We start from the raw sequence: 10,790 nt of genomic DNA on the forward strand, positions 1-10,790 counted from the left end.
TCAATCATTCTGCTTTTCTCATCCACTCCAATGTCCAATGAAACAAAAATACAGCTGGGAATAGTCACAGAAAAGAAAAATTGCACTTTTAGTATAAATGAGGCATGATTCTATGTATTTTTAAATGTATCCTTCACCTTTACAGGCTAAATGAGTAATCAAACAATGGGAAAACATGAATGTTATTATTCTTTAGCGATGGACCTTTTTCAAACCATGCCCCATGAGGCAGGCAAATAGCGTCAGCACCATCTTGGGATTCACCTCCACCAAGTCGTCAGGCAGAGTGTAGATGCGAGCACCAATCTTTCGAGCCAGTGATACTGCGTATCTGAAAAGGAGAGAGGATGCAGGATGATTTGGTGGGAAATACCAGAGTTCTGTAATTCAATTCAATTCATTGTGTTTTTCCTTCTGGTGTGCCAGCATTGGCCACCGGAGGGCAGTATAATACATAAATGAAGAAGTCTGGGTTCTAAAATTGGCGACCAGTCCGACTGCCTCATGTAACTTCACTGTGGGAGATGAATTTGAGTGACGAGCGTTTACTTGGCGTTGTTGAGTTTGTCGGCGGTTTTCATCACGCCCCTCTCTGGTCTCTTCACCATGTCCCACTTGACGGTGCCGGGAGCGATGACGTCGATCAGGTCGATCACTGGAAGGCTGGTGCTGATGTGGAGATCCTGCGGAAACACAAATGCTTACACAATTTGAAATGGACTTGCATGATTATGGTTTTCAGTCCAGTCCGACAAACTGACTTTGAAGCTGCTGATCTGTGAATCTTTTTGCTTTTGGCTGAGGGTGGTGTTGACCCAGTTGAGAATGATCTGCTCTCCCACCTTCTCGCCATCGCCCAGGTCTGACAGCACCAGCAATGTGTACCTGCAGGCGGGGGGGTTGCGACAACAGGACACTTTTTAGTTGTTCATTTTTTTTTCAGACTCCTGGACTAGGCTCCACCAGCTATTTGCCACCAAAACCTAGTAAAACTCAAAATCAGCCATTTAAAGATGGTGTCGTCCGCTATGTGTATAGTTGGAAGAAAAAAAATTCTAAAATCTTGAAAATTTTCCGTTAAAACCGGTCCCATGTAAAAAGCACCTCAGGGAAAACTTTCCCACAACCGTTACCGCTGCTAACAAGTTCCAACACACCTCCTCATGAGCTGCCAAACCAGCGCCAAGATGTGCATGGGGCTCCCCTCGTTCAAGTTCTCGCCGCCGATGCCCACGAGGGAGAAGTGTGCCTCGTTCCTGCCCAGGCTCACGGCGTAGTTGCAGTTCTCCAGCTGCGTGGCCGTAAAACACAAATTGGAATCAATCCGATCCCGCACGGTGCTGTCGTGAATCAAACCTTTTTCATATTGGCGCCCAAGGCGGGGTACGGAGGCTGGTTGACTTTCTTCCAGTCGACAGGCACGTTCACCTTCTCGTAGAGCTGCAGGATCACCAAACCGTCGTACAGATCGCTGAAATAATAATGAGCATAACGAGTAAGTAGCGAAAGGTCATAATTGAGGAAAGGCTTAGCGGTTTTGACTTACTGGTACATGTGGTTGACATAAGGATGCACGCCAAGCGAGTTCATCCAGTTGCGGAAGGTCTTCTCCTCTCTGCTCTCGGCTGCAGAGGCGAGAAATTTCTCGTGTCAGCCGCCCCTCACCTCAAAGACTCTGTTGGACTCACGTTCCGGTCGGTCGGCCTCCAAGCCGTTGACGTGGCCGCTCTGCAGGGCTGGGTGCGTGTTGAACAGGTTGGCCACGAAGGCCATGTTGAGCTTGCTGTTGCCGGCGGTGACGTCACGCGCCGTCACAAACTGCCGGCAGTCCAGACGGGACGCCTGCTGCAGCATCAGCTCGGCCCGCTGGTCCAGGTCCCACTCCTCTCGAGACAAATGACGCCATTATTACGATGTCACCTATGGAAATGAATTGAACTTCCAAAGTTGATGGACTCACGTTCAGGCCGCTCATGTCAATTTTGACACTCATGAAGTCGTGCTCTCCACGGGGAGCAATCTGGTCCAGGAGGTGGAAGTAAGCCCGAGAGTCCTGCAGAACAAGGAGGCCCAATAAGGTCCACAGACCCGACCCACATAATGTTCTGTACACTAGCAAGATTTGACATTCCATGTGTGTGTTGTCAAAAGGACCTTGATGTCCTCGCTGAAGTTCTTAATGCTTTGGGTGCCGGCGTTGGACAAATGGTAGTTAACCCAGCGGAGCAGCAATTCTTCAGGAGAGAGAGACATCAGGTGGTCCAGACTCTCTCCCTCGCTCAGGAGGGAAATCATGCCTGCAAAGCGCACACCAAATTAACATTAGAATTGTATTTATTTTAGTTAATTATTGAATTTATTTAAGAATTATATTTTTGTGTGAATTTACTTTAAAAGCAAGTTATTACATTTTGTGACTATTTTATTTTTGTAAAAATTATTTTAGATGACAGTAACAAGTATGAGCTAGAAATGAACATTGACGATAACAACAATTGTGTGCACTGACCTTCGTTGCGGCTTATTTCGATATCAGCAAAGAGGCCCACTTTGATAATCTGCCAGAATAATCCCAGCACCAAATGAGGTTTCCCAACCATCAGATCAAGCGCGTCGATGTTCACCACCGTGCAGCCGATGGCCGAGGCCGAGTTTAGCGCCAGGACAAGATTTTCCTAAAAATGTGCACCCCCCCCACAAAAAAAAGTGTTATTTCTTCTTTTTATTGTTATTATGTCATTACATTCTCGTTTTCAAAGTTCAGATTTAATCTATGTAAATGTCTTTGACACTTTGGTAGCATTCATAAAAAGCTGACTTTGCACTTTGGTGGCAATAGATTATCCCGACCGCACGTGCTTGCAGGCACTCACGGTCATCGTGAAAGTAGTCAGCTTCCGTGTGTTGATCACTCGCTCGTCAATCGTTTCGGGCTGGGACTGGTTAATCATTTTGCTGACAAGGGAGGAAAATGTGACTGAATGCAAAAATGTCGGCTCCAAAATGGTGAAACTCACCACAGCAGGATGCCGTCGCGGACCGAGGTGAAGAGGCTGTTATCGTTGGGGTTCATGGGGAGGAGGTGGCTGCAGTCGGGATCTTTGGCCAACGCTTTGTTGATCCAGTTGACAAACGCCACCTTCTCCTCATCTGCACAACAACACATGTAAATAATCATCTGATTAATCGAATGTTTTTTCTGCCAAGTATCGGAATCATCCTAAAAGAAAAATCCATATTGTTTGGACTCTAATTCTCACACCTGAGTAGGAGTGTTGTGTCCCCACGCTTGAGATTCCCGACATCCCCCCAAAGGACTGGATGCCATCCCTCCTGGTGATGGATTTGCGGAAGGTCTCACTGAGCTTCTTGCTCTTCAGCTCCTGATAGATCTAAAAAAAAACAAAAAAAAAAACAACTGTTATAAAACATAACCAGCGTGTTTAAACGTGTCAAATGTTTGGGCGTGAGCTTACAGCGACAAACTCCTCAAAGCTGATCTTCTCATCTTTGTTGGTGTCGCCGGCCGCAAAGGTCTCCAAAATTTCACGCACTTGATAGCCGGCCAAAGAAAAGCTGGCCTCGCGGAACAGCTCCTGGAGCTCAAAGTTGCTCACATAGCCGCTGTTATCGATGTCTCAATAAACACAACGCCAAAAAATTCATGTCATTGAAGAGTAATATAATTTTGCAATTTAAATACTCGACACTAGACTGACCAACTTTATTGAACGCCTCTCGGAGGTCTTCCAGGTCCTCCCTGGGAATGTGGGTCATCTTTTTGTGCATGGTGGCCTCAAATACACACACAAAAATTTTAATAAATTTATTGTGATTTTATTTAAATTGTAACTTTTACAATCAATGTAAGTGTTAAATGTAGAAATTTAAATACATAAATTTGTCATGACACCCACAGAAATAAATCGAGTCATGTGGTTACCGTGACAGTTCAGCTGGAAATCCAAACGCCCCCCTCAGACCACCACCAGACCCGATCGACAGCGTCTTGTCCTCAGCAGACGAGGCAGGAAGCACGAAAACAGCTTATCACTCTGGAGGAGAAGACCTTTGGCCCGTTTGGACCCTGCAATGGGCGTAGTCCACACGGTTAACATTTAACACTTAGACATTAAAAGTCTAAAGAAGATCAAGACACGGGAAGTGGGCCATTCTGGATCAAAGCGGCCACTTGGAAGGTTATGACAAATATGATATATCTTGGAAAAAAACTGAGAATAAATACAAAAATTATGCTCTGGGGATGAAGGTGAGAAAAAAAATAGCATCTATCGACCTAAATCTTCCAAAGGCTTGGATCAATAATGTTCCATTAGGGATAAAACCTGAAGGTGCTTACATTCATAATGGCAACAAGGTTTAGAGTTACATCACTCTTTCTCTCTATTCCAAAAACAACATGCTTTTACACAAAAAAATCAATTTCCATACCTGCATTTTGTTTCCGAACACACCAAGCCTTCCATGATTCACCCGTGGATACACGATCAGCACTTTTTTTTTGTTAGAGGTGCTCTCGGGTGACTGTGACTCGCCGAAAACAGCTGATCCCAGTACAGCGATGTAGAGGTCGCAGGCCAACGAAGATGCTGGCCAGGTAACAATGAGACTGCTGCATTATTCATTAGGAGCCTGGAGCACGAAGCATATGTTGAGGAATCGTTGAAGGAACCTCAAACACAGCAGACATCATAAAACAAACAATTCCAAGTCATAGACTAAAAGTGAGTTTTAATTGGTGAACATAAGCAATAACTGCTGTAATGAACAGGCTTGACCACCAACAGGCAGTAATGGAATAGATAAACATCTTTTGACACGCAAGGGAACAAGGAAACGCTGCTAGGGAACAAAGTGGGTCTGTGAAATATAGGGCAGAAGAAAGGAAACAAGGAAGAAAAAAAAGGAAGGAAATTATGGCTGTGAGAAAAAGAAATTAGTAAGAAACAAGCATGGAGATCGGGAAAAATATGCCAGGAAAAATAAATGTAATAGGATGAAAACCTTATAAAATGTACATCTACGTTTGTCCGACACTGTTGCTGGCGACGTAAACGCAACACCCCGCACGGAGGTGGGCGTGGTCGTCGTAATGCGTATCGTGTCACATGACCCGGAAAACGTGTTCTTTAATGCCTGCGCTGGAATTAAGCGCAGCTGCTCGAGTCGAACCTGCCGCTAGACCACCACCATCCTCCTCCAGTCCTCTTTCATCCCGGCGCTTTACTCTCCGTGCTCCCGAGTCAAGACACCCCAACAGAGCTTCATCATGCCCGGTAAAGACTCCGACAACACGCTCTGCTGCCCGATTTCTCTGCAGAGCTTTTCCTGCTCCATTCTGCCATTTTAAACATCGCAAATATTTGTTTTAAAGATCGACATCAGTATCTGTGGGATCTGTAGTAGCAGTAGTGGTAAATTGTTGCGAATTTGCAGGAGTAGTCTTGTTAAACATTATGAAAACCAACACGCGTAGTAATGAATGGCTGCATCTTTTTAAATAATTTTCTTTAAAATCACTTGCCGCAGCAGTTCAGATAGCCAAGGTAGCGTCCAGCCGGCATTACACTTCCGGTCAGGGTTTTCAAAGTATTACTGCAGGAGTGCGTTTTTTTAATCACCTGTAGTTGCTGTTGTAGAAAAGGTCAAACTAACAACAAAACAGATTTATTTATTTATTACTACGAGTTCTTTTATTGCTTGGTCCCGCAACAATGTTACTTAATTGATTGACATGTTCAGGTACTATTTACTAACGGATACCTGGCACACAATGTGGGAAAACAAGTAGCGCCCAAGTTTTTTTTTTTGGCAAAATGACAACTTAAACACCTGCTAACAGGCCAGCTTATTCCCAAACGCTTTGGGAGATAAGCAAAAATTAGGGTTTAATTATAGTTTTACGTAATTTCACACTTAGTACTTTAAGTGGACTGGCAAGTATACAAACTGTAAAACGCCAACTTTCCATAACAACTGTAGTAACTAATAAATAAATGCAGGGTCACATTGAAAGCCAAATGAATTATCGTTTCATAACAGAAAACCGTTAAATGTTGAAAGTGGAAATTGCTCGGTTTGCATCACCTCATGTTTCTCCATGCAGTTGCGTCCTTTAAACTCATCCAGAAATCTACTTTGCTTCATTTTCTTCAGAAAAAGAACACTGCGCAAAAGTGATTATTGCTTAATTTCAACACCTTTATAAAAAAAAAAAAAAAAAAAAAAAAACTTTTATTTTTGTAGAATGGCTTTCCATAACTTCCTGTGATGGCATCTCACTTGATGTGGCGGACGTGCAGCCTCACTGTGAGGTTGTGAAGTTCATTACCGCCCCTCAAATACTCGTAAAAGACCCTCGTGTCACAACCGATGTTGACATTAGCAATAAAGATTACAAAAATAAACACATAAATGTGAGATTGTGGCTGGAGGCCCCACTTTTTGGCAAGCGTCAAACTGTGTTAAAAGTGGGCGTCGCCTCCTGTCAGATCATCTTATTGACTCTCTTTCAAAAATTGTTTTAGGAAGAAAAACGGCACTTTGCTAGTCTAAATAAAAAATGGCTGCTTTGTGTAAGTGAATGAAATGTAGAAATAAAACCAAAAAAAGTTGCATTACCCATGAATACTTGGGTGTCGTCATCAGAAGAAGCCTTTGTGACGCTGGCCACCAACGACAGCTACGCCAAAGGGGCAATGGTCCTGGGCTGCTCGTTACGGGACCACCACACCACCAGGAAGCTGGTCGCCCTCATCGGACCTCACGTAGCAGAACCTTGCAGGTAACAACAGTAACAGTTATTCATTGGTTCGGGACTAAGACCCAATGCGAATAGCATGACTTTATAAATCATAGTGTCTCGTCGGTACGGCACTATTACTTCTTTTAAATAGAGGATTTTTTTTTCATTTTTCAGGGAGGCACTGCGTTCCATCTTTGACGAGGTGCGACTGGTGGACGTCACAGACTCGGGCGACACAGCCCACCTCACCCTGATGCAGCGGCCCGACTTGGGCGTGACCTTCACCAAGCTGCACTGCTGGACGCTGACGCACTACGACAAGTGTGTGTTCATGGACGCCGACACCATGGTGACGACTCTTTTTCTGGGGATCTATTTGACATGATTTGAGAGTTGTAGACGTGCAGACTTTCTCAATATGCTTGTTTGCTTAGCCTTTGTCTTCTAAGTCAACCAGAAAAGTCTTGTGTGATTAAGTCAATCTCTTAAGTCAACATACGTTTTGAGGAATGATTCTACACTACTAGGCCGCATTTAGTACCGTATTAATTGCAGTTTTATCTCTGAAACATCAGGCGCTCACCAACATCGATGATCTCTTCGAGCGGGAGGAGCTTTCGGCGGCGCCGGACCCCGGTTGGCCCGACTGCTTCAACTCCGGGGTCTTTGTTTTTCGGCCGTCTGTGGAAACGCACGAGAAGCTGCTGACGTTCTGCGCTGAACATGGAAGTTTCGATGGTGATGCGGCTTTTTTTATTTTAGATGTATTACGAAAGCTGTGCTAGTACAGTAGACGACACTGTAACGATTGAACTCGTGACCTTGGGCCCCCAAGTAAATCTCAGCAAAAGAGGCCCTGTGGTTTGTCCACTCAAACAGTAAATGACTGATGGCAATACCAATATTTTTGAGGGGGGGTTCAAACATTGCAATCTACTGTCCAGACTCACTTCTGAGAAAATATTTGAGTAATGTAGTAGTCCTGACTCTTGACAAAAAAAAATATTCTACTCTATTTTTCATTCAGAACTTTTTCTGTGTGTCCGCAGGCGGCGATCAGGGCATCCTCAACAGTTTCTTCGATACGTGGGCCACAGCCGACATATCCAAGCACCTCCCTTTTGTCTACAACCTCAGCAGCATTTCCATCTACTCTTATCTGCCCGCTTTCAAACAGTACGCGCACACACAAACGGTGATTGCGTAGTGAACCATTAAGTGTTTTTGTGTGTTCGCAAAGGTCAGTTCAAAGGTGGTCTTTTTATGTGTCTGAGGGTCCAATTACAAGAAGAGGATCACAATCTGTCCTATTTTTTTTTTTTTTTCTGTCCACAGTTTTGGCCACAACGCTAAGGTGATCCACTTCCTGGGCAAGACCAAACCGTGGAGCTACACCTACGATGCCCAGAGCGGTGAGGTGATCGGCCGGCCCGAGGGCCCCGACTCCAACCGGCTGCACCCGGACTTTCTGCAGTCCTGGTGGCAATTGTACACCACGTCGGTAATGCCTCTGCTGCAGCGATCCTATGGCGACACGCCTTTCACCAGTGGCGTCACCGAAGCCGCCGATGACGTGAGTTATTGCACAAGTCATTGGTCCATATGCTAAAATGGCCAACTTGTTGAGTCCTTGAGATGTTTAAATGGGCCTACTCATGATTTGAAATTTCAAAACCAGCATTGGGGACTAAATTACATTTTTTAATCGAGCCTTATGAGTTCTGCCTAGCAACAAGAGCGCAGATGAGTCTAAGGCTGCAGTGTATGATTTGCAAATGGGGCCTTTAAAAAAAAAAAAAAGTCTTTCCTCATGTTACCATAAAACGTGGTTGCATCACCAGCGCTTATCTGTTGCAAAATGTACAATCGGACGTTGACGTTGATGAAATGCCTCCGTGTACAGTAGTGGGTGGGGGGGTGCTTTAAAAGTATGTGAAGGGTAAAACTATTAACAAATTCCCACCTGGTAATTCAGGAGAAGCTCTGGCAGGACGAGTACAGCGGTCAGACTGAGTCTTCCTCGTCCTCCACATCAGCCGGCGCCTCTGCCAGTGTGACGTCCCCATCCCAGCCCATCTCCTCGGAGGAGCGAAAGCGGCGCTGGGAGGCGGGCCAGATAGACTACTTGGGCGACGACTCCTTCGCCAACATCGAGCGCAAGCTGGACTCCTTCCTCAAGTAGCAAGTCGGGCTGTGATGGACAGAGGGGAGTGTAAGGAATGGAACCCCCCCCCAACGACCTCTGCCCCACGTCCACAGATCCAATCCAGAAGGTGAAATTACCAGATTGTTGTCTTCCATCCTCACTAAATGCACCTTCTCAGTTTAAGAGGGAATTTCTTCAAGGAAAAGTAAAACATGGGATGTCACTTCATCCCCAAAGAGCTTGATTGTAGTTAACATTAGCATTTGCCACTTAGCATCAACGGGTGTTCTATAGCAATAGCAGAGTAACTCTATAATTACTTTTGTGCCAAGAATATGCCAATGGCGTCATTTATTCCGGACAGTATCTTGCTTGGTGAATCAAGAGCATGATGGTATCAAAACAGGATGCATATGCAATTATTATTTTTTTTTATCCTGCGACTTAATACTGTTAATAATGAAGCTAGCATTAGCGACTTGGCATCAAGGGCGTGAGGGAAACGGCACAAGATCACGCTGGATTTAATTCCCCCAAAAAATAGCAGAGTAACTCACGCTAATGCCAAGCTATTATTCCAACTCTTTTGAATTTAACTTGTCACTGAAGAACACTAACACTTGATGAAATTAGCGACTTCATCATCAACACTGGATAGCGGGAAAACAATATTGGTACATCCGTAACTTGTGAATCGCTATTTTTTTCCTTTTCTTATTCCATATTAAAATTGTGGATAGTGTCCCAGCTTTACAGGATAAAGTTGGGCGAGTTTAAAATAATATAATAAAATAAATAATATAGCAAGCGTTGGGCAATTATGGATACACAAAAGCAGTAGAAAATGAGAAATTGTCCTACACTTACAGATCACATGTACAGGAATTAAATTATTTTGGCAATATGTGATCCTTGTATATCATAGAAGAAATATGGACAATTAGTCCCTCATTCCATGTAAAAAAATAACTTTAGTCTAATTTCTGCTTGTGTGGATACTGTAAATGTATGCTGTCAATGTTATAAATGAGTAATCACAGCATTTAATTTTTCTGCATTGTTTCAGCCTTTTCCCAAAATGGATTAAATTGAGTACCAGTAAAGTATATTGCGTGCCAGTAAAGTATATTTACACCACAGAGTATTCCTAGCATTCACTTTTAATTTCACAAACAAAAGAACTTAATCCATTTTGGAATAAGGCTGCAATGTAAAATGTGGAAAATGTACTTTTCGGATGCAGTACGACTTATTCACGGTGCTTCACCCCCATACACTCACCCCCAACATGGGCAGAGAATGAATTGGGTCTTTTATAAAGTGGAATTGGGGGAGGGAGGAAGAGGGGGTCATGTAGCAGGCCCGTTTCTGGCTGGTGAAGCACGGCTACATTTTTCTGTTCCGGTTGCCCGGCAACTGTTCAGATGTGGAAAAATTTCAGGACTCGAGGGCAGCACGGAGCACAAGTAGTCATGCATGTCTGCTTCTGTCCTGGTTTCTGAATGGTTGTTTGTGCCCTATGATTGGCTGGCTAAGTGGAATAAAAAGAAAGATGGACGTGCAAAGATCCAAATGTTTTTAAGCATTCCTTGAGATTTATGTTGAAACACTATAGTAGAGCGCCACCTACCTCCCATCCTTGTGCATGCAAGTTCTATCTGCTGTCTTGTCCGTCCTCCTGTAGCACTTTTGTGGCTTTCCAACCAGCTGCCTTACTACCGTGTTCACTGTTTGACCTCACTTCATTGCAAGAAATTGTCCATTTTGCTGATAGAGGTGAGTTACAGCCTGAAAAAAAAGTAAAATGTTGTCATTGCGCAATCCCCTTGTGGCTAATAAAAGATCAGCAACTTAAAAATGGCTTGTATTTTTTTTTTT

At 44.1% G+C, this 10,790-nt stretch overlaps 2 protein-coding genes across 2 annotated transcripts; one reads left to right on the forward strand and one right to left on the reverse strand.

The window, feature by feature from the left end:
- Positions 1-69: 69 nt before the first annotated feature.
- On the reverse strand, positions 70-7,437 carry pls1 (plastin 1 (I isoform)). The gene is made up of 17 exons (XM_088399739.1): positions 4,453-7,437; positions 3,944-4,087; positions 3,720-3,795; positions 3,477-3,637; positions 3,263-3,392; positions 3,018-3,150; positions 2,874-2,955; positions 2,510-2,675; positions 2,155-2,297; positions 1,961-2,053; positions 1,689-1,884; positions 1,547-1,625; positions 1,357-1,471; positions 1,158-1,291; positions 762-885; positions 550-683; positions 70-331 (listed from the first exon to the last, which is right to left on the reverse strand). The coding sequence occupies exons 3-17, from the start codon at positions 3,787-3,789 to the stop codon at positions 193-195; spliced, it is 1,899 nt and encodes a 632-aa protein (XP_088255865.1). The 5' UTR covers positions 3,790-3,795; positions 3,944-4,087; positions 4,453-7,437; the 3' UTR covers positions 70-192.
- Positions 5,131-10,770, forward strand: LOC148384927 (glycogenin-1-like). Its single transcript, XM_088399743.1, has 7 exons — positions 5,131-5,297; positions 6,670-6,805; positions 6,941-7,115; positions 7,342-7,504; positions 7,816-7,942; positions 8,102-8,339; positions 8,742-10,770. Exons 1-7 carry the CDS (start codon positions 5,291-5,293, stop codon positions 8,946-8,948), a joined length of 1,053 nt encoding a protein of 350 aa, XP_088255869.1. The 5' UTR covers positions 5,131-5,290; the 3' UTR covers positions 8,949-10,770.
- The last annotated feature ends 20 nt before the right edge of the window (positions 10,771-10,790 follow it).

Source organism: Syngnathus floridae, chromosome 16 (assembly GCF_059516105.1).
Source record: "Syngnathus floridae isolate MCC-2025c chromosome 16, RoL_Sflo_1.0, whole genome shotgun sequence".
Lineage (NCBI taxonomy): Eukaryota > Metazoa > Chordata > Actinopteri > Syngnathiformes > Syngnathidae > Syngnathus > Syngnathus floridae.